This window comes from Cynocephalus volans, chromosome 3 (genome assembly GCF_027409185.1).
Source record: "Cynocephalus volans isolate mCynVol1 chromosome 3, mCynVol1.pri, whole genome shotgun sequence".
Lineage (NCBI taxonomy): Eukaryota > Metazoa > Chordata > Mammalia > Dermoptera > Cynocephalidae > Cynocephalus > Cynocephalus volans.
In genome coordinates this window covers 95,346,942-95,369,865 of record NC_084462.1, presented here as the reverse complement: position 1 = coordinate 95,369,865, position 22,924 = coordinate 95,346,942, and the positions used below count along the sequence as shown (strand labels likewise).

The 22,924-nt window shown below is 43.3% G+C and overlaps 1 protein-coding gene across 1 annotated transcript in view; it reads right to left on the bottom strand.

Moving 5' to 3' along the window:
• Positions 1–22,924, bottom strand: part of EHD4 (EH domain containing 4) — a 73,747-nt gene that overhangs the window by 42,061 nt on the left and 8,762 nt on the right. The window contains exons 2-3 of the mRNA XM_063090515.1: positions 14,822–14,998; positions 6,127–6,224 (exon numbers count right to left, since the gene is read on the bottom strand). Coding sequence (XP_062946585.1) covers positions 6,127–6,224; positions 14,822–14,998 — 275 coding nt within the window. The remainder of the gene's footprint in view (positions 1–6,126; positions 6,225–14,821; positions 14,999–22,924) is intronic.

Here is a 22,924-nt window from a genome sequence, read left to right as displayed (position 1 = left end):
CTTTTAGGAAAAAAAGACTCATTCCTTTTTGCGTAGGTGTGTGTTTTCCTCTCATATCCTTCTCAGTACCAAAGCCTGAGAGGGGAAGTCACTCTTATCTGGACATCTCTAAATGTTCTCTTTCCTTTCCTGGGCAGCCTTCAAAATCCGGTCTTTTGTCTTTAAAGCTCAAAAAAACTTGTCAAGTAGATGCATTTGGACTTCCCTGATTGAGGTCTGTTTTCACCTTTTAGATTTTTTTCTGCACCCTCACTAATCACAGCTTGGATTTCTACACTCCGCTTCCTAGCTCTGTCCATTCTTTTGTGATATTGTGTTTGAGCACCTTAGCTGTGTTGGCAGACCCCTGAAACAGCCTGTTTGTGCTTACCTGTCAGTATTCAGGTGTCTTTTTTATTCTTGAGGGTTTTCCTTAAGTTGCTAAACTTAGGAGGATTTGAGGAGGTTTGTATGTAACTGTCAAAATGGTAATCAATGATTTTGAAGCCTCTGTTATTGTCGGTTATGGTATCTGAAGTGCAGGTAGATCCTCTCTGTTTCATACTTTTACTAACAGGTGTTTTTTGTCTTTTTATTTTTCAGCATCTTCTTGGTTCTATTCGTTGACTAATGAGGAATAGACTGGGATTAATGAAAACAAGGGCTTAAACATCAGGAAAAGATACTCTTTTTTAAAAAAAAAGATGACCAGTAAGAAGATCTTAACCCTAGACTTGGTGTTGTCAGCACCACGCTCTCCAAGTGAGCCACGGGCCAGCCCCTAGGAAAAGATACTCTTAAATTTTCATTTGACAAGCCTTTGGTTCTGGGAATACAAGTAGATCTGTTGGAAAATTTAAGATAGTTTTTTTTTCTAGAGTTATTTAAATTTTCAAATGGGAAAAGTATGTTTGTTACCAAAGACAAGTCTACTGAAAGCTACATAAAACCCAATATTCTCAGGAAACCACAGGAATAATCTATGGCTAAAACAGTACCTTCAAAATACCATTGTGCTAAATAGATGGACAAATTCACCCGTTGCCATATTATAATTTTTCAAGTGTTCTCATTAAACAGGGTCATTTTGACTGGAGCCAGAATCCAGAACTTTGTACTAAGTAGCTGGGAGCACACTTGTGTTCAGGCTAAGTCCAGAAACAAATGCTAGGTTATGTTTAGGCTCAGCATGGAATAAACAGTTTTCTAGGAAGCAACAGTCCAGGGGCCAGAATAAGAGATTGAGGGGGAATAAAAACAACGATGTGCAAGTAGCTAAATGTGCTGTCTTTCCTTATCACAGAGTCAAAATTCTGGATGCTGTCTTCAGGCACAAAGGATGTTCTGAAGAGTGAACTAATCCACTTCAGGAAAATAATTTAGAAAATCGTAAGAATCCAAACATTATTTTCCAAACATTCTAAAACACAAGAGAAGAATTAGGAAAAGTTTGTAGAACTTTTAGGGAGCTATTACTTGATCAGAATAAAATTATTATAAATGTATCAGAACATTTTTATCCCTGCTTAATGGGAATTCAACCTTTTATGCTGGCCAAGAAAGCTACAGTTTAGTAACTGAACTTAATCTTTTGTTCCTAAAGCTTTTCTGCTATCTATAATTAAACTAAGGCGCATTTGATCGGTAATGAGTTTCCATATGGATTAATATACTAAGAATTGCTCCAAAATCAATTACTGTAGTGGCTTTCACTTATATAGCTCCTAAATAGGAGATTTAGATGACATTTAGTCCTCCAAAAATGCTGAGTTGGGTGCTTGTTTTACTCTGGAGCTCAGAGCACTCTGACACAGGCAGGAAGTCAAGGAGCACAACGTCCTGACTTCTAAAGTCACTGTTAAGATTCTGCTGATGGAAGGTTGTGCCAAGACAGATTTCAACTGGTAAAGGTCACTTTTAACATAAGAGTGGGCTGGCTATGTTTTGTCTCAAATTTAACATCACAAAACACGAACTATCATGTAGAAATGTTAAGTGACCGGCCTAGACAAGAGGAATGGCTACAAAAGGACCATGTCTACTTGTGATCACACTAGCCCATCTTCTCAGCACAGAGTATGAAGGAACGAGGCATAGGATGTGATGAAGAGAAGAATTAGCAAGAAGAATGGAACCACAGGTGAGGCAAGGCACGAGCTTGAACCCCAGGTTCAGAGTCCCTGTTTCTGCGAAGAGAAGAATTAGCAAGAAGAATGGAACCACAGGTGAGGCAAGGCACGAGCTTGAACCCCAGGTTCAGAGTCCCTGTTTCTGCTCTCACCACTAAGGCATTTGGACTCCTTCCTGGGGGTATGTTCTTATTTTTTTAAGAGATGACCGGCAAGGGGATCCTAACCCTTGACTTGGTGTTGTCAGCACCACCCTCTCCCAAGTGAGCGAACCAGCCATCCCTATATAGGGATCCGAACCTGTGGCCTTGGTGTTAGCAGCACCACACTCTCCCAAGTGAGCCATGGGCTGGCCCCTCTGGGGGTACACTCTCATTGGGCACTAGGCCACCTGGCCCCAGAGCTCTGGGACCCTGGGCAACGTGCTCGAGGGCTGCCAGTGATGATCCGGTTCAGGTCCCTCCTTCTCCCTTTTAAGCCCCAGCAAAGTAGCACAATGCTGAACTGCCCACCTACCGTCTGCCTTGCCCCAAGCTGATGGGGAGAACACGGGGTTTGGTGGAGTCAGTGGTCTTCCTGGGAGTGCTCAGCAGTCACCACACACTCCCCTACCTCCTCCACAGCTATGCCTCCTTCCCAACAAGCTCTCAGCCCAGGGTTTGCGCAGCCTTCCCTCAGGCTAGAAGGTGCGCTGGTTCCCACATAGCTGCAGCCTTTAGCTGCTGTGGGAAGCAGTCGCTCCTCTGAGCCTGTTCTCCAATGTGGCACCCTGTCAATAATTTTACTCTGTCCACTCCCCAGGTGTTGGGCTTGGTCACCCATCTGCCAGTAGCTGGGAAAAATTCTCATGACCACCGCAAGACTCTGCTTTCCTGGAGGAATGATAGTGAGGGGGTTCTCCTTGACCAGGGCTGAGTTTCTGTCTCTCATGACTGTGTTCAGGCTTAAATTAGACAATAAATCCTAAACAATTAGCACAGTGTAGACATATAGTGAGAGCTCACTACACGGTGGAAGTTATCATACCATTTTAATGCACACTTCAAACAGACTCTTTAAATGTGTAAAAGGGACCTCCTGGATGAGGATCAAGTACTCAGCTTGTTGAGGGTTAATCCACTGGCCACACAAGGGAAAAGGAGAAGGCAGGGAGGAGGGCACGTCAGCTGCCCCCTTTCCCCTCACACAGGCACAACACCGTAAGGGAGGCAAAGCCCCACCCAGAACGTCAAAAGTGATGGTATAAATGTCTTGTGGGGTCACGTTCTATACCTACTCTATCACCCAGTGCTGACACTCATTCCTGGTGAAGATGAGGCTGTGATCGGCTGAGACTGGAGGGCTGGATGTACGAGTGGTCAGATGTGAGAATGCAGCACTATTTGCAACAGTTTAAGCTGAAGCAACTTTGAAATACTACATATTCTGTGGAGTACGTATGTTAAAGACGTCAGTGATTCCAACCACCAATGTGTCCTGAACACCATATGGCACCCAGGCTTGGGAACCCTTGCCACAGTCTGTAGTGCAGTTGTTGTGGCCCTCAGTCCTTCCCCACCAGTTGCTATGTCCATCAGTGGCAGGGACCAGCTGACTGGCTCGAACCATATGTGCTATTTCTGTGCATAGGATGTGAGTAAGTACATGCCACAGTAAGTCCAACCAGGATATGAGTCAGATTATATTAAAAGTGATAGAAAGAAACGATCTTCAAAGCATACTAAAAACATTATGCTATGCTTTTAGCACTATTGTAAAGGAGCTACTGTTTGAAAGACACTTATAATTACTAAGTAAAGGAGAAACTCTAAAGAACATGGATGGTTAGAATTGGCCAAGGGCCTACCAGTGAAAAGAAATGGATAAGGTGGAAGCCAAAGTCTAGAGGTCTCAAAATTTAGAGGTAAAAAGAAAGATTTACCAGGACCACATACTTCTCCAGCATATTTCGGTCAGACACATACAAGTAGAGAAATATGGGCAGCTTAAAAAGGCTATGGGACATGCTTGCTTTATTTTCCTTTTAAAACAAAACATTTTATCTGAAGAGTCTGGGTCCAAATTCATGGTGCTAAACTGGCTCTTCAAAAAATTTATTGGCACCGAGGTGTAAAGATGCACAAAAAAAGATGACCACCTGTAACACTATTTGTAAGAGTGAAAAATTGTTAACAATCATGATATCCACAAATTAGTTAAATAAACTATATTATATTCCTTTAATGGAAGTCAAGCAGCTATTAAAAGGAATGAAATAATCTGAATAACTGGCATGGAATGATGTCCGAGATAGACTGCTATGGCAAAAAATCAAGTTGTAGAAAATATGCACGGTAATCACATTTCTGTTAAAAATGGTGTGTTTATACATGCATAGGAAAAAGTCTCTAAGGAGCCAGAAAAAGTCATTAATCATTGTTATTTGTGACAGCAAGAGTTTTTTTTTTTTTTTTTTTTTTAACTCCTTATTCATTGTTTGAATCCTTTACATCTAACAGGGAAGAATACTTATTAACACGCTTTTTTCTGAAGCCTCACAGGGTTCTTGGAGGTCTCAGGTTGGCCTGGGTATCGTGGGCCCTCTTGAGCTGCGAAGGCATAGCAGGGCTAGCCCTGGGAAGGCCTCAGCTCAGGGCAGCCCTGAGTTCTCTGCGGGACCATGGAAGCAGCAGAGCTGGTGCTTCTGAAACGCCACGAGCAAAGGGTGCTTATTGGCCTCAGGAGCCCTCTCATTACCCTGTCATGGGACCCAGCACAGCCTGTGTGACTACACTTCTGCTTCATGAGCTGTGGGGGAGGTCACTGCCCGGCCATAACCCATGGCTGCGACCCCAGACAGGCCACTGCTCACCCTTGGCAGGCCAGTACTTCTCAGCATAGTTTTACCGACTTGCTTCCAAGGGGCTGTGAAGAATTATTAGCGAGCAGTGACAGCAGCAATTCATCTGCTCCATCTCCTCCCTCCCAGCAAAGCCTCAAGGAACCATCCTTTGTTTCAAAGGCCAGGGTGAGGGAATTACTTGACCTGCTTCCGTGGCTGTAGGAATCCATCCTAATGCCCTCCCGGCCAGGCATTTCCTGTCTATGTCTACTGTGTCCTCTGGTCTGCCCCTATGGCCCCTTCTCCAGGAGGGAGGGGAAACAGCGGGCGCATCTGTTTAAACCACAACGCACCAGTCTGGAAACAACTGCTGCCTCAGCCTCATCTTCTGAAGGCTGAAGATGCCCAGATTCGTTGATCTTTACAAGCATTCTCCATTCTTTCTAGATCTCCTCTGAACGCATACAGCCTCTCTTTCCCCACCCCAGAGCTTCCCTTAGGTAATTTCCACTCATCCTCCATATCCTGGCTGCATCCTCTGGGGAGCCTCTCTCAACACCCCACTGCCAGGCCAGGTCTCCTCACACCCTGACGTGTGGCCGACATCTCATAGTGTTTATCCTGGTTCTCATCTTCCATCTATTTATACGATAATTTGATTAATGTCTGTCTTCCTCATAGAACTTAAGCTTCTTGAGGGCAGGAACTGCACCTGCTTTTGCTGCATCCCCAGTGTGCAGCACAGTGTCTGCTCCCCAGTAGACACCACACAGAGGCTTGCTCAGTGGAAGGAGCTGCAGGGCTGCTGGATGGAATTCGCGCAGTGCGGAGGGAGGAAGAGCAGCAGAAGGGCTTCTCTCCTCCCTCTGACCAGCTTGCTTCCTTTATTTTTTTGTCATATGTGTCCAAGTGAATTGTTAGCCAGGAATGTTTCCCCTCTTGAATGCTGAGGTGGGTAGATAGGAGATTATGGCTAAGACTCCAGAAAGTTTCTTAGTTGAAATGGCAGAGCCTTTGATGCTATGACCTCCTGGTTGTTCCTTGGGCCCTTCAGCGGCCCAGGGATGCTGTGGGGTGCCCTGGGCTGTGGCTGTCTTGGAGAATGGAGAGAATATGATAGGGACAGAACTCCTCTGCTCAAACAGGAGAGGGCCTCAGACAGCACTGGGTGAGGGAGGCGGGGGACGGGGCACTGACCTCGGCTGATGCGCTGCTTCTCCCCAGACAGGATGCCAGGGCTGTCAATGATGCTGATGCTCTTCAGGACCTGATTGGGCAGCTGGGAGCACATGAATCTGGAAGAGATACACCAAAGGTGGGGTCAGAAGCTGGGCTCTAACTGTAGGCTCTTTGGCCTTTCCAGGCTTACTGACATCATCTCTAAAGTGGGGGCTTGGAGGAGATTGACAGAGACTAAAGATGTATAATGAAGTCGACTGTAGAGTAGGGGCTTGGAAGAGATTGATGGCAACTCCAGTGGTGCCATGGAGGACAGATGCTGGTCCATGTGACAGGTATGGGAGGTGGCTGGCACCTGCTGCTACCTGCCACTGCGTCCCTTAGTGGTAATTTTGATTTTAGCTAACATTTATTGAACACTCAGATATTTTACAGACATCATCTCATTTGCTCCTCATGTTAATCATGAGGAAGAAACGGTTATTAAACTCAGAGAGGGTAAGTAACTTGCTCAGAGTCACTCAGACCAGGACCTTAAGCCCCAGTCAGCCTGATTTCAAAGCCCATGAGCTTCACCTCCCCCTCCTCCATGCTGATCCTTGCAGGGAATCCCATGCCTCCTTCAGGGTGCACTGCTCCACTGGGCCAGAGTTCCCTGAGCTCCCTGTCCAGGCCCTGCACACTCCCCAACATGAGAGCTAGAGGTACTGGGGCCTGTTTCCCTGTCTGATGCCCCAGGAACTCAGCATCCAGTCCCGTGCCCCCTATGGCTTCAGGCCCAGTCAGAGGAGGCACCTGTGGGAAACACCCCACATCCTCCAGGTGCTTAGGAGTCCTAGGGGTACCTGGAGAACAGGCAAAGGGGTGGGTTGGGGGAGGCCCTTGTTGAGGACCTCCAAGCCCCCTTCCTCATCCCTCGCTTGCTTGGTACCATCTCTACCTTATGATCCTGGTCATTCTTGCTATTGTTTTGGGCAGCTGCCCTGGCATCTGTGCCCTGGGAGTCGAGTGGTGTGGGAGAAAATGCTGGCCTGTGGGTCAGCAGACCTGGGTTCAGGTTCTGCTCAGCCTTTGCCAGGGACCCTGGACAAAGGCCTTCCCCCTCTGGGCCTCAGTTTCCTCATGTGTAAATGAAGACATCTGGCCCAGAGTCTGGCAATGTCCTTTCTAGTTTTAACACGGTGTAACTATACAAGCAACAGTAGTTAGTGCTTTGTTACTTCCACCCCAGGCAACAGAGCCTGGGTTGGATCTTTGTGTATGTTTTAAGGTGGAAACTTAGCATGACTCTCCTTTTCTTGTACGATAAATGGCTAACTTCTCTATCTGTAAAGGCTGAAAGCTTGAAAACACTTGGTAAAAAGCTCAATTCTTCCGTTCAGTGGAAGTGGTGGGGATTTCTCAGAAAGTAAATATGCTGGGGATGTAGGACAGGGAGGCCTGCCCGGCCTCCACAGGGCACATGTGGATGGCACAGTCCCATGGGCAGGGTGGGGGGCATGGCCCACTGGGCAGGAGAGGGCAGCTCTGGGCCAGAGGTGAAATTGGTGACATTTCAAAATCACTCTCTTTGAAGGGGCTCTGGGCAAATTTTTCATACATTCTTTCTTATATTTTCAGATCAGCCTGGGTAGATGTAGGAAAAGGTCCTTTTCAGCTGTAAAGGTTGAAGTACAAAGTAGTTGTGACGTCTTGAAGCCGTGCTGCAAACACATGGCTGGCTGAGACGGCAACCTCATATGCAACCTCATATGAGTGTTTCTGACGTCAATTGAGTAGAACTCCACCTGTCAAGTTAAGAACCTCTCATGTCTGCTTTTCTGCTGCCCCTCCTGTACCCCAGCCTTTAAATCAACCCTGCTGCCCAACACTGGGACAGCAGACCTGTGAGACTAAAGAGTGCAGAGATGAACACACACTTTGTACGTTCACAGAGAAAAAAATGCTGCTATTCCATTCCTTAGAGCTGGGGTAGGAGCTGAGTTCTGAGCACATCTGGGGTTGACTACACTCCTTGTCAGTGACGATTTAGTCTCCCATCACAGGCCCTGCTTTCTTTCAGATGGCCTGGGACATTTAGCAATGCTGGACAAGTTTTTCACCTCTGTGATGCTATTTTCTCAAGCTACTCCTGTGGAGGGGCTGACCTTTTTCCAAAACTACAAGTTCACACTCAATCTACATTTTTCCAAAACACAAAACCCCTGGATTCTAGGGTGAGGCTAACAAAGGGATTCAAAACGTACATACTGTGAAGTGACAGCGTTTCAACAATGCTCAGGCCTCCTGACACAACAGAGGCCAATGTGCAGCGAGCCACAAAGTGAGAAGGAGGGAGCGGAGCTCACATCCCTGCCCAGCACGCAGGGAGCACAGTGGGGGCCAAGGACACTGAGGAACAAAGGAAGAGGAGGAGGAGGAGGAGGGCCCAGGTGCCGGAGTCCTGTGTGCGAAGCTGGGCTCCACGCTAGGAAGAAAGCATCAGGTGGGGTGGCAGGGAGCACAGAGCACAGCCAGCAGCCAGGCCCCCGGGGGCCACAATGCCACGGTGAGCTTACAACCACATATAAGTATGCTCTGAAAAAGTCATATTGTAATTGGGAAAAAGACTTAGTGCTGTTACAGCAGCTGCGTCTTACCCTTCTGCTTTGAGAAAGGAAGGGGAAAACCAAGGTTATTTATCGCGTATCTCACAGTTGGCCTTACGTCAGACCGTCCCTGCTCACGCGCTTCTGTTGAAATGTTTCCAAGCATAGATTTGCTGTCCCGAGATGGATTTCCTACTCCTTCCTGCAGTGGTGACTCACACAAAGTATATCTGTGCCTTGCCTTCTGCATTTCATATTAAATATGCAGACATGTGCTGGTTGAACCAGGAGCCTCTCTCAGCTTTTGTGAGTGTCTCCCCACCCGGGCAGACCTGATAAATCCTGTGTTCTGAAGTAGAAGAAGGGGAGAGAGCAACCAAGATCCTACGCTGGACCCACTCCATGTCATCCCATGTCTGAGAAAGGCTCAGGCATAGCAGATCGGGGGTAGGGGGAGAAAGTAATGGTATCGGCTGTAAGGTCTCAGGCAAGTTGCTGGAGTCCTGCTGCGCAGTAAAACTGGAGGGCGAGAGGACTTGATTACTTAAAATTGCCTCGCAATGCTAAAATTCCAATTCAGTGATCAGCATTTAAAAAACTAGACTTTTAAAAGAACCAGACAGTACCTTCATACTGATTTTGATTTCTCAATAAAAAGTAATATCTGTAGTAGTTACAATAATAATAAAAAGGCAGCAACACTGACTGACCTCTTACTGTGTGGCAGGCCCTGTCCTAAGCACTCTCCATGCACAGGAACTCAATCCTCACCACAACCTCAGAGGTAGCTATGGCTGTGAGCCTCCATCTGACAAAGCAGGGGACATGGCATAAAGGGGTCACACACCAAAAATTGCCAAGTTCCATGGTTGGCAAGTGATGGAGTCAGGATGTTAATCTGGTGTCCTGACTGCAGTTGAGGTTCTCAACGACTGGGCCACTACTACCATCGCACACATTTGAAACCCCATTGTGTGCCTTTATCACACACAGGGCAATGTCCTAGAACAAAGAAGTGATATGCCACAGTCCTGGAACTCTCCTCCAAAGAGGATTCCTTGTGCTGCTTGTGTGGAGGGTAAGGGCAGTGAACAGGAAGCGGGAGACCTGCAACCTTTACTGTGTGTAGGTCTCTAAACCTTTCTAAGCAAATCTGCCAGCACCATGAACTCCCAGGTTTGTCACTAGGTTCAAGTAAACGTAAGCTTACAATGGAGAGAGTACAGAGCTATTTCAAAGCACCTCTTTTGTCCCAACCCACTTCACTGATGAGAGTAAAACCAGAGAGATGATATGACTTCCTAAATTTGCATACTAAATAGGATACCATCTACAAAAAGACTTTGACAACTAAACCATAATCATTGTTACTTTATGGCCCTACCACAAATGGCTGCTCTAACTTTCCAGTGCCTAGAAGGAAATGAATTTCACATTCAGACTACATAAAAGCCCCTGGTTTCTGCTTAGATTTAATCTTATGAAATTACCACTTTTACAGGTAAAAGATGGTTGAGGACTTCCAATTTCATATGGCTCAACCTAAAAATGTACTTTTATAAATCCTCTCCTGACTGCCATGGGAGAAAACCAGGTGCAATGCACCAGCCAGGAAGATCTGGAGACCAGGGAGTAAAGCTGGTTGTCAACAACAATGGTACAATGACCCAGGAGGCACCACAAATCCTGAGGTTAAAGGTTAATGGGAAAAGCTTCAGCAAGTTTATTACAGATAAATGAACCACAAAAACATCCCAGTTATTCTTTCAGATTAAAAACAATTTTTTTTTTTTGCTAATGAATCAAGAGTGATTATTGGGCTGGCCAGTTAGCTCATTTGATTAGAGCATGCTGTTGATAACATCATGGTGAAGGGTTCAGATCCCAGAACTCGCCAGCTGCCGCCCCCCAAAAAGAGTGATTCTTGGCAAGAGCCTGTTTTTCTTAATTTCTCCAGCTAAATTAGCTGGTGGAGCCAGCATGTGTCTGGACTGATGCTGTGTACTTGCAGTGTCAGTTTTTTAAAAATTCCCAGCGGTACATAAGTGACTATGTAATATTCAAAACTCAAAAAAGCTATATTGAATGAAGCCTCATTTAATTACATAGCGGTAACAAATGGAGTATAAGTCCAAGAATACACCTGTGTATTCTATGATAGCTAAATCATCATACAAACGTTAAGACTGTTTTTTTTATCATCACCATCACCATCATCAGGCCTGGTTGAAATAACTAAACACTGGAAGGACTGTTCAGATTCCTCCAGCTCAAAAGGAAGTTTCAAAATTACAGTTCCTAGGGCCAGTGATTAAAGTTATTTTTCAAAAAGAAATGGAGGCAATGGAGAAGTAAATGAGATTAAGAATTTCTTCTATTGAAGAGTACAATTGAAAATTATAATAGATCCCAAATGAGAAACAATGTCTGTAGCTATCTTAATTTTAAAAAATACTACCATTTTTAGAAAAGTAGATTGAGGGGAAAACATAACATCCAATTCAAAAGCAGACTGCAGATGAAAAATATCAGACCCCAATCCTTGGCACTTCTTGAACTGACCAAAACACACGGGCATCTCCAGGACCTGCATGTTCTGGTGCTGCTGCTTGTGTCATCTCCTGCTGTGTGAGGTGCTGCTGGCTCCTGATACCAGACTTTGGAAGGTCAATAACCACGCTCCCATGAAGCAGCTCCAAGACAGGCCGCCTGTGCATTCCTCTCTGAAGTAGTGGTGTGGTGGGGTAATGTCCCAGTAAAGCTGTTTCCACAGGGCTCTTTTTGTTCTGGACTCAACTCCTTCTCTTGTTGTTTGAGTATGGAATTTCCATCATCTGAACCTACCTTTTTGGCAATTTATCTTCATTTCTCAGAAATGCACTGTAGACTCCTGTTACTGTCTTAGAAACTAGCCTTGGACATTGAGATTCAGGGGGGCTGGCTGGTTAGCTCAGTTGTTTAGAGCGCAGTGTTGTAACACCAAGTTCAAGGGTTTGGATCTCCTTACTGGCCAGCCGCCAAAAACAAAAACAAGAAGCAGGGAAAAAAAAAAAAAAAAAAAAGAGAGATTGAGATTTAGGCTCCACTGGCTTACTTAAGGTGTGGGCAGTGGTATCACCTTCCAGCTATCACGTGGTACCACCTTTGGAAGTATTTCACTCTTTTAAAGGTGCCCCTGGGGGCAGATGCCCAAGCCAATACCCTATAAGGAGAAGGCCAGGTAATGGTGACCTGTCCCAGGGGTGAATCTGGTGGTTGACTGGGGGAGAAAGTTCTCCAGAGCAAACAACCAATTTTCTTTACTACTAAGTGTTATATTTTGACCCAGAAAAATATGCTATGTAAAAAGAGCTTCACCCTTTAGAACTAACCCTGCTGATGTTCCCAGAGAGATCCTATAATTATGTACACACATTTGAGCGCCCTACACTAATTGACTCTCTCTCTTAAATAGTGCTGTATGGAACAGCAGCACTGCCATGTGGACACTACTTAATCAGGTTATGTCTTACTCTCACGTATGACATGAATTTACTTGAGGCACATCCCTTCATGTGATCCTGACACACATATGGTCACCAGGATGGCCAGGACGACAGAAATTCTTTGCTGGTGCTTTGGTGGAGGCTCAGGGTGGTGGACAGGAGGGAAGAAGAAACCTGAATCCTGTCTCTGCCTCTTCCTGATGGCCTCTTCTTGAGCAAGTCACTTCTTTGCTTTTAGTTTTCTCATCTGTAGATTGGCCATAGTATCATCTGTCTTATTAACACCAAAAGAATTGCACTTATGAAATTAAGTAAATTATAATACTATCATCTTCATCATCATTGTTGGAAGGCTATATTAGGGACAGCCTTAAAAGTTAAATAGGGGACAGTAGGTAATGACTCTTAGTCCAAACAGCATACCGTTTGGCAGCTCAGTAGAGTGGTCACTAGCAGGACTCTGTGGCCACATGGTCTGGGTTCCAATCCCAGCACTCCATGCCAACTAACCTCTAAAATAGCCTCTCTATGCCTCACTCCTCTCTCCACTGGGGATAATAGTAGCAGCCATATCACAGGGTTTTTGTGAGGATTTCAAGCTAACATACAAGTGAAGTTTGGAATAGTATCTGACACACAGTAAATGCATATTTATTTTTCTATGTATTATTCTGAGTTCAGTTAACACTTGATTATATAATTCATGAATTATTTCCACAGCTGTAAATTCTGAGATAATGAACCTCACATTCAAAGTCTTTCCTGAATGCTTCTTTTCATACTCACCCTCTGTGTGTTTGGGATTTGAAAAAAAATTTGTTTTTGTTGGGAAAGTAAATCATTGGCCAAAATAAAGCCAATAGCCACTCTTCCTGTGGTTTCTCCCTTGTGAATATGGACTTTTACAAATGGGAATTTGAAAAAAGTGGTAACATTTCTTTTTTAAGCCTTTGTCAGGGAAAAGGCAAATAAAACAAAGGGCAGTGGTAAGGAGACCACAGGATTCCAGAACAGCCTTCCACGGAGATGGATCCTGTGCCCTGCATTTTCCGGGGCCTCTGGAACCTTCCAGGTCCAGCCCTGGGACAAGAAGTCTGGCCTGGCCTGTGCCCATGGCTCCAAGGGAGGCCCCGATAGGGAAGCTTCTTGTCCCACCTACCCTCAACTCTGGTCCACTCTGTCTTGAGAGACCCAAAGTGTTGATCTTCTGGGGTTCTCCCAGCCTGGGCTCAACCTCTAGTTCTCCCAAGGAGACATTCTGGTGCCAACCAAGGCTGCTCTGGAGTTAAGGAGTAAAATCCCAGAGAAGAGAATCTGCAGGATGGAAAATACCATCTGCACAGTGTTCTGCAAATCAGCATCAATGATAAGACAGAACTTTTCTATGAGTCCTTCTACATCATCTGTGCATTTCTATTTATCCCATTGCCAAATTCCCTCACTAACACTTGAATGCTTTCTTTGATTCGCAATAGGAGCACTAAAAAACCCTTAAAGGAGAGTTCAGATCCCTAGAGAGTTCAGTTTTTTACGGAAGGCACCTGTGGAGGTTTGCCTGGGCCGCCCCCCGGCAAGGCCACTGCACAGCACCTGGCATATCATTTGTTCCATAGCCTATGTGAATGGTGCCCCCTGGAGTTGTGCAATTAGGCACCTCAGCCTCTGGGAGGACAGCAGCCAGCTGGGAGGGTCTGTTTCTATTTTTAAAAACATCTAGAAAGGAGAAGTGCAGTTCAAGTATCCTATTGTCTGTCAACTGTAATCCTACTTATTTTCTCTAAAGAAGCTCAAATTATTCCTCCCTAGCTGAATATCCCATAACCCACTCCCCAAATCAACCACTTTAAAGCCAGATTCATAAAAGAGAAAAATGGAGGGGTGGGAGTGGGGGAGGGGGAATAATAAGAAAGATCAGAAAAGGGTTTAAAAAAAAAGACTAGGAGGAGGGGGAGGGAGGTACATGTCCGAGAGGGCAGAGCTGCAGCAGGCAGAACCAGCTGGTTTGTTCTCCCCGCACAGCCCCCAACACCCGTCAGTTTCATTGGGAACTCTGGCAAAAGGTTTTACAAATAAAACACATCTCCAATTAAGACAGATCCTCAGTAATCCCACAACTTTACGTCTATAAGATAATGACGATGTAACTAAATTTACTTTTTGTGTACTGACTCTATTTTCCCTGCCCTGCTCTAATGAACAAGGAAGCAGTTCACAGCATGGTGTGAGAAGGAGAAGGGGTCCTCTGGGTAAGCTCTCTGACTGCAGGAGGCCCCAGCACACCAGCCTGAGAGGTGGCCATCACCCAGCATTGCTGGCGACAGGGAGCTCACTACCTCACAGGGTAACTGATCTATTTCTATGCAGCTCAAATGATTAGAAACATGTTCCTTATACTGTGTGTCCTTATAATGTCTAATACTGGACCTTAACTTTGCCCTCTGAAGCCACCCGGAGTAGGTGTAAATGATCAGTTCCTATGACAGTCGTTCAAATATTTCAATATGATGAACATATTTTCTATGACTTCTCTCTTTTAGAGCAGACATTCTCTGTTCTGTTTTTGAACCTTTGCATGTAACAGGCAATAATTCAAAAAGGTTTAAACAACCTGACCAAAGATGGTACTTTGCTGGTCCTTACCGATTCAGGAAAGCATTTCCAAAGCGACTAAGCTTTCGAAATGGCTTCTTGGGGTCCACGACTAGAGCATTCCCTGGGGTGCTGCCCTCAGTATCCCCATACATCACAGCGATGAAGGAATCAGTGGTGGGCTCCGGACCAATCCTCATGCCTGGGAAATCCTGCTCCAGTAAGTATCTAGGAGAGGGGGAAAGAAGGGAAAGCTTAGCGTGCTGTCACCAAGCAAGAGGCCAGAAAGGTGTGGGTTATCAATTTTCTACATAATCATTTACAAACTTAGAAATATAACCCCAAAGAAAAGGACAAGGATTGGCATTTTACTCCTTCACTAATAAGGAATATTCAAAGCTTGAAATCTATAGACCAATTTTTCTGCCCCAGTGTAAGAAGTTCGGTGAAAGAGGTCAGACTTGCAGTTTCACTGGGACTTCTGAATTTGCCCAGCACAGCAATTCTTGTTGGCAGCTCCAGTGACAGAACAGACACCACCCCAAGAGAAGTGCACCCAGCTGGCTCCTGTGCATTCTGGACACCTGCTCCGGCCCACCTCCCCGAGGGGAGCTTCCCCAACCTGTGTGTTGGGGACGTTTGTCTGTGGTCCCTGGGCACATTGTGCTGCAGCATCACAGTGCTCGGCATGTCTACTGCACTTTCCTGTTTGTGGGCTCTGTAAGGTGTCTGAGGTGATCAGGGCCATGTCCTGATCCTGCCAGGGGAGGTCCCTCACCCTAGTGGAGGAACTCAAGGGAAGAAACCTGCACGACTTTTTCCAGCTCCTCATTCCTGCAGCTAACAATTTGGTCCCAAACTATTTATTTGTTTCTAAAAAGTCCTGACTGATCAAATGTAAGCCCAGAACCTGTGACTCTATTTCTAGGGATAGAGGGAAAGAATTAAACTGTCAAATGTCACACAATTTTGCCATCTTTATAAGAATGAAAAATTAAGCTACATTTTAGACCTATGTTTTCTACATAAAGTTGAAATTGTTTAGCAATTTTAGCAGGCTATATTCTAAACCTTTAAGTAACGTCATTGCTAGTTTTAAATTCATCCAAAGTTTCTACATTTTCTGTGAAGTTGTGGAACCCCAAAATAGATACGTCATTAAAATATGTCCCATAAATTTACAGTAAATGTGGAAAAACTCTGATAATACCACCTGACATTTACTGAGCACTTGCTACATGCTTGGTATGGCACAAAGCCTTCCTATCGTTTCATTTAATCCCTGAAACACTCTGAGGTGGGTGATAACATTATCCTCATTTTACAGGTGGGAAAACTGAGGTATCAGAGAGGCTACGCAATTTGCCTGAGGTCAGACAGTAAGTGTTCGAGTGGAAATGGAACATGAGCAGAGCTCCCATACAAGCTTTGCACTCCAGAGGTTGGGCTGAAATGTTTAAACTTGGCCTTGAGCTAGTGGTTTGCTCAGAGGTGAGGAGCACAAGGGAATTTCAGGGCACTCATCACAGGATGTGCCACTGGGCATAAGGCACCATGCTTCCCACTTCCTCCAACGTGAGGGAAAAGAGCTCTCCAAACTGTCCTCCTGCACGGACCTCTGGCCTCCCTGACAACAAGGGGCCAGCTCTTGCCATTCTCTCTGGAGAAAAAATAGGGTCAGGAGGTGCTGTTGTTTCAAAATTAATTTAATTAAAAAAAAATTTCAATCAAAACCTTAATGTACCTATAGCCTAGTAAATACTCTTAGGAGCAGAAATGTTCATATTTATCAATTCTTAGGAAATGCCACACAAATCTTAGACATACTGGTAAAAGCTAGTGTGAGCATGTTCACATTCTGTGAAGCTCCAGCATTTACAGAGTGTATCTACAGTGTGTGGATTTCATACACCCATACGAATGTGGAATTTAGGTTTTGTAGCCACCCTCGGGTCTCAAGCCTGAAGTCACTCAGTGGCAAAGCTAGAATTTAAAGCCAGAGCACACAGCTACCCCCACCCTGCACCATCCAGTTTGATTTTCACGCCGGTGGCCTGGATTAGGCTATGCCAGGAGGCCTGTAGGACAGACTGAGGAAGAGGAAACAAATGGGGAGATGGGCCAGTACTTGAAAGAACAGCAGCAAGTGTCACTGGGCCCCCTGCATGCTAACTCACATGTTCCAACTCACAAAAGGGTTAGGTCCAAGTGTTGGTTTGAAACTTGATGGTCACTTTCCTGTAGAATCAATGTCACCAGCAGTGGTTGGTTGGCTGAGATAGCCTACAAGAGGTCCCACACAACAATAAAACAGATGAACCAGGTAAGAACATGTACCACGACCTTTTGGGGGAAGAGCTCAGTGTTGAGATCCACCTTGGGTGGCTCACTGCAATAAGGCCCTTTCCCAGCACCTTCACCAGGCCTGCGCAGGAGGAGGGACCTCCAGGCTCCAGGCTCAGGGAGGTGAGAATGGGCCTCGCAAAAGGGTAGGTTGGGTGTGTGGACATCCTGGTTAAGCACTCAGTCTCCAGCTGGATAATAACTCACATGCAACAGGTGCTTAAGTCAGAGAACCACTGCTCAGGAGTGCCTGAATTACTTTCTGCTGTTTCATTTATATAAAAGTACAGGAAATCTCACTAATTTTGCAATAACAGGGGGTTCAAGGAAAAACCTAAATTATAAAATTGTTTAAAGAGCAGGTGTTTCCTACTATCAAGTTCATATTGTAATAGAAACTAGAATTTCCTAAGTAGAAACCCTGCCAGAAAAACCCTAATTGTTTTTAAAGTATGCTACAAATGTGAAACTTAAAGTAAAAAATGCCCCTCAACTGTGACCTTGGTAAATCTTTTAATCTCTGGGTCCCAGACACAGAGGAACCAGAACTAGGAAGAATTACTGTATTATAATGCTTGCTTACATTATTAATTCGTTTAGTGATACTTTCTCCCACAGATAATACAAAGTCAAAATTTAATATTCAATTTCATTGTTGGAGTAATACCAATTAAAAACATAGCATATTAGTAAATTAAAAAAAAAACAAAACCTCATAATAGTGCTGGTGAGGGTCCTGTGAAATAAACACCCTTATATACTCATATGTTGGTGGCGAAGAATAACTTCACTGAAAAGCAATTTGATACTTTGTGTTAAAAGCCTTTGAAACCGGGAGCTCTTGTGGAGCTTGCCCTCTAACACCTAGTAAACATACAGAACTTAAGAGCCCCAGCATCTCTTAGGAATCATTTGATTCAACCCCTTATCTGTAAGGTGAAGAGACAGAATTAGAGCAGTAAAGTGACCTGTTGCTGGTCACTCACTAGTGGCTGCACAGGACCTGGAACCTGGAGCCTCTCCCTCTTGGTGCAAGGCTTTTGCTCTTACACCAGGCTCAGCCCTGTAGCCTTGGGATCCCACACCGCCCTGCTCACTGGTACCCCAAGCAGGACCTGTCAGATAACACGAGTTAATATGTGACTGCTCTGAGCTGACTGAAGAGTTTTTACACTGAGGATTGCTGAAACTCAGATTCATTTATGTCATACCGCTGGGCAGGCAGGCACACGTCAGTCCAGTGAGGGAACTAAGAGCACCCAAGACACTGAGTGGCGTGGAAAAAGTGAGAATAAAGGGATGAGGTTCAAAAACAGCAACCTGGAGGGAGAGAGTCTGAGCGGATCCTGCAGCACAATGTACACAGATGGACCACACAGCCACACGTGCAAGGCTGATCCATTGTGGGTATTTTTGGACACCTCAGAGGCTTTCCCAAAGCTGTAAATTCCAGGGACTCTGGTGTTATCTGCAATAACAAGAATTCAAAGGAATAAGAGGCCACAGGAAGACTACAGAAAATAACCTACTATGATTCAGAGCCGATTAGTCCACTCCACAGGCATCCTGTGCGTTAGAGACTTGGTTTTTGTCCTTGCTCCCCTTTTCCTGTGTTCTCAGGGAGGCCTGCCAATTCTAACAGTGATTGCTCCAAGGTTCGTGAGCCAAGCCATCAACATTAAAAGGTACAGACATTTGGATTCCAAGCAGCTGAGCGGAAGAGGTGGTGGGGAGGGCAGGAGACCTGACATCTCCTTGTCCTGGTCTGATGAGGTCCCTGGTTCAGCCACGTCCAAGTGGCTCCTGGGCACACTAGCTGCTGATGCTTGGCCTGAGCTCAAGGAGCTGCTTTGATGCAAGAGAATATCTGGACAGATGGTGTCTTTCTTTTCACTGCTTATGCTAGAATTTTTTTTAAAAAACTTCATAGAGGGCCGAGCCCGTGGTGCACTTGGGAGAGTGCGGCGCTGGGAGCGTGGTGACGCTCCCGCCATGGGTTCGGATCCTATATAGGAATGGCCGGTGCACTCACTGGCTGAGTGCCCGTCACGAAAAAAAAGGCAAGGAAAAAAAAAAAAAAACTTCATAGAAAAAAATGTCACCTGTTGACAAGGGGAAGAGAAAAATCTCAAGACAATGAAAAGTTCCTCAACATACCCAAGCACCATCTTCTCAAAGATGGGTTTAAGGATGACTAAAAAACAAACAAAAACAACTATAAAAGACACACTATTTAATGGCAGACACCCCAAATTCCAGTTGCAAACTTTGCTTCCCCTGGGTATTCGTCATGTATTCTCTCTGGGTTTTGATTATCACACTTGTGCCTGGAATAATGGAAAAAGCATTACATTTTTAAGTAATATACCTAATATTTGAGAACTTGTTATGTGCTTAAGTCTTTACATGAATAACCTTATTTCATCCTAACTACCTTACGGGTAGGTAGTATTTTTATCTCCTTTTTACAGATGAGGAAACTAAGGCTCAAATAGGTTAAGGGGTTTATTAGAACACAGGACTTCTTACTAATTCTCTGGGGACTATACCTGCCCCAAATCAGAGCTTGAGAGGCTGAAGCCTCTAATGGGAGTGTTTACGGGAACTCACTTTGTGAATCATAACAGATAACAAGTGCAAGATTTTTTAGTAGATATTCAATAATTAAGTACGCTAAAAAAATAACATGGCACATATATTTGGGGTATTCTATGAGCATTATTCTTAAATTCTCAAGCCAAAATCTAGAGAAATGTCTTGTGTGAAGATAAACAGGACTTAAGAAAACATGTTTGTGCATACACTGGCATCTGTGCATAGGCTTTGGGCTTCAATTCATTGCTATTACTGGAAACATTTTTTAAAAGAGCATTAAATCAACCCCCGCAGTCATGTTATTCCTTTGAGTACTACTAAAGTTTTAAACCATACACAGTTGAACCTTGAACAACGCAGGGGTTAGGGGCACCAACCTCTGTGCAGTTGAAAATCCATGTATAGCTTTTGATTCCCCCTAAATTTAACTACTTAACTACTACTTAAGTAACTACTTAAGTACTTAACTGCTATTAGGTAAGCTACATAACTGTTTGGGTTAGGTATGTCATGAATGTCATCAAAATTTCCCAATATATTTATTGAAAAAAAACTCATGTACAAGTGGACCCGTGCAGTTCAAACCCATGTTGGACAGGAGTCAGTTGTAGATATGAAAAAAATATAATATGAAGTACAACTTTTGAGTTCAGTAGAGTAGTTTTATTTCCTTATTTTAAAATCAGGAGTATGAGTTTAAATACATTTTGATTTATAATAAGTGTTGGAAAGTTTCTCATATGTAATTTTATTGATAATACTTAACTTGATCCACTACTTCACTAGGAGAGAAATTGAAAAGAAAAGGTTAGTCCTACTCTGATTTGTCTTGAACATGGAAATGATGTTTAATCTATCCTCATGTTTCATACCAAGAAATGAAAGTGGGAGAAGAATGGAACATTTATTATTGCAAAAGTCTTACAAAATCATCCAGGATATGTAAGTATTTCCTAGCAAACTAGTACTACTACCTCTACCACCACTACTTCTGGATACTACCAAGCAACATATCATTCTAAAACCATACTGAACAGTTTATAACACATTTCACACATTCATCTCATCCTTTCTTCCTCACTGTCATTGGAGCAGGCACTTTTTCCTTAGCTTATAAATCAGAAAATTGCTTATGACAGGTTAAGTAGCTTGCACAAGACCACATTAGTACAGGGTAGTGACTACTTAACATCCTGATATATTTCCATCCAGTCATTTTTCTGTGAATACAATTTTTTCTTTATATAATTGGGATTGAAATGTTTAAACAATTTTCCATCTAGATTTTTCACCATTAGTTTTTCCTCAAGCTATTAAAAATTCTTTGAAAACATGATTTTTAATGGCTGCATACTATTCTAAGATGATTATGTATCAATTTAGTTCACCATTTCCTAACTCTCAGGCATTTAAATAACTTTCCATTTCTTGCTATTAGAAATAATGCTGAAATAAACATCCCTGAAAAACATCTCATCTACTTTAAAAATTTAATCTTCTTTGAATTATTGAAAAACTACATTAGGCTGATCTTCACTTCCATTTTAAAACTCTATGTCTTCTTTAAGTGTGAAACCTAAGTCTTATTTTCATTTTTATTTTTCCTTTAGTTAAATCATTGATATATTACCACCAGGCCTGCTCGTTCAGATGATGACATCTTTGACACTGCTGTGCCTACAAAGGGAATGGACATTAGCCTGTTGAACCAAGAAACTGGAATTTGTTGGATGGAAGCCTTTTGCATGTCTATTTTTCGAGATGTGAATAGAATTTAAACTACTCAGGGCTGAGATGTGCTTAAAGCACACTGCTGTCTAACCTACTGCCATTACCCGTAGCTACTCCACTCCACCTTCCATGCTGTTTCAAGGAAAGAGTAGAAGAAAGGGAGAGGAAGTTCACTGGAATCAAATCAATTTCTTACAGGACTGTTTGTTTTTCCAGTCTTTCATTCGCTCATGCAATAAATATTCATTGAGTGTTTTCAATATTATGACTTGTAATTTATAAATCTGACAACATACTTTAAGTTGCAAATTCTTTGATCTAGGAGCACTATAAATGTTCACGAGGAGGTTATAAAACACAGCATTTTTCACAGCTATTTGATCGTGGGACACTTTTTTTCCCCTTTGAAGACTTACTAATAATCCCCCATAATTATGTTCCACAGAACACAGGTTAAAGGAAAAGGCATTTAATAAAACTCAATATCCATTCTATTTTTTTCAGATAGAAGGATTTACAGGAAATCCTTTTAAAATTAGTAACACAAAGATAATTTCTTAATGTGATTAATTTATAAGCTATTAAGCTGACAGCTAATATATCTTAAGGTGAAATAACAAAGCCAATACCATTGAAATTAGATTGATATAGATGTCCACTTCCCAGTACAATAAAATATGAAAAATAAGAGGAGACAAAGTAATCATGAATGAAACTGATACAGTTATCTATTTAGAAAACCTAAGAGACCACGAAGAAATGATAAATGTTTAGGTGATAGACATGCTAACTATTCTGATTAGATCATTATACAATATATGCATGTATTGAAACAACAAACTGTACCCCCTAAATGTGTACAATGAAAAAAAAATTAAAACTAAAAAAAAGAAACTGAAAAAAAAAGAAAAGAAAACCTAAGAGAATCTACTGAAATATTGTCAGAATAACTTCTTCAGTCAAATGACCAGGTACAAAGCAAAAATGCAAAACTCAGTAACAACCTTACATACTAGCAATATCTAGCTGAAAATCATAAAGGAAAAAAAAAATGAATTCACAAGAGCCACAGAGTATAAAATACCTAAGAACATTAATAAGAGCTATGTAGAGTCCATACGAGTAAAATCAACCCCCTTTCTGAGATATATAAAAGAAGGTCTGAGTCAAAGCAATGCTGAATTCCTGCTTGGGAAGAGCAAATGCAAACACGTAATTTAGAGACATGACACAGTTTCAATACAAATGGATCCCAATGGGATTTTTTTTTCTTTTTTCTTTGTAGAACCCAACAAAGTAATTTTAAAGTTCTTCCCAAAGAATAACAGAAAATAGTTGACAGTATTTGGAAAATAAAGAGTAATAAGCTCAGAAGGGTCTGGAGCTAGCATTTGTTAAAAAGTGTTTCAAAGTGACAATATTTAAGAGAGTATGGGAGCTGGCGGGTTAGTTCAGTTGGTTAGAGTGAGGTGCTGACAACACCAA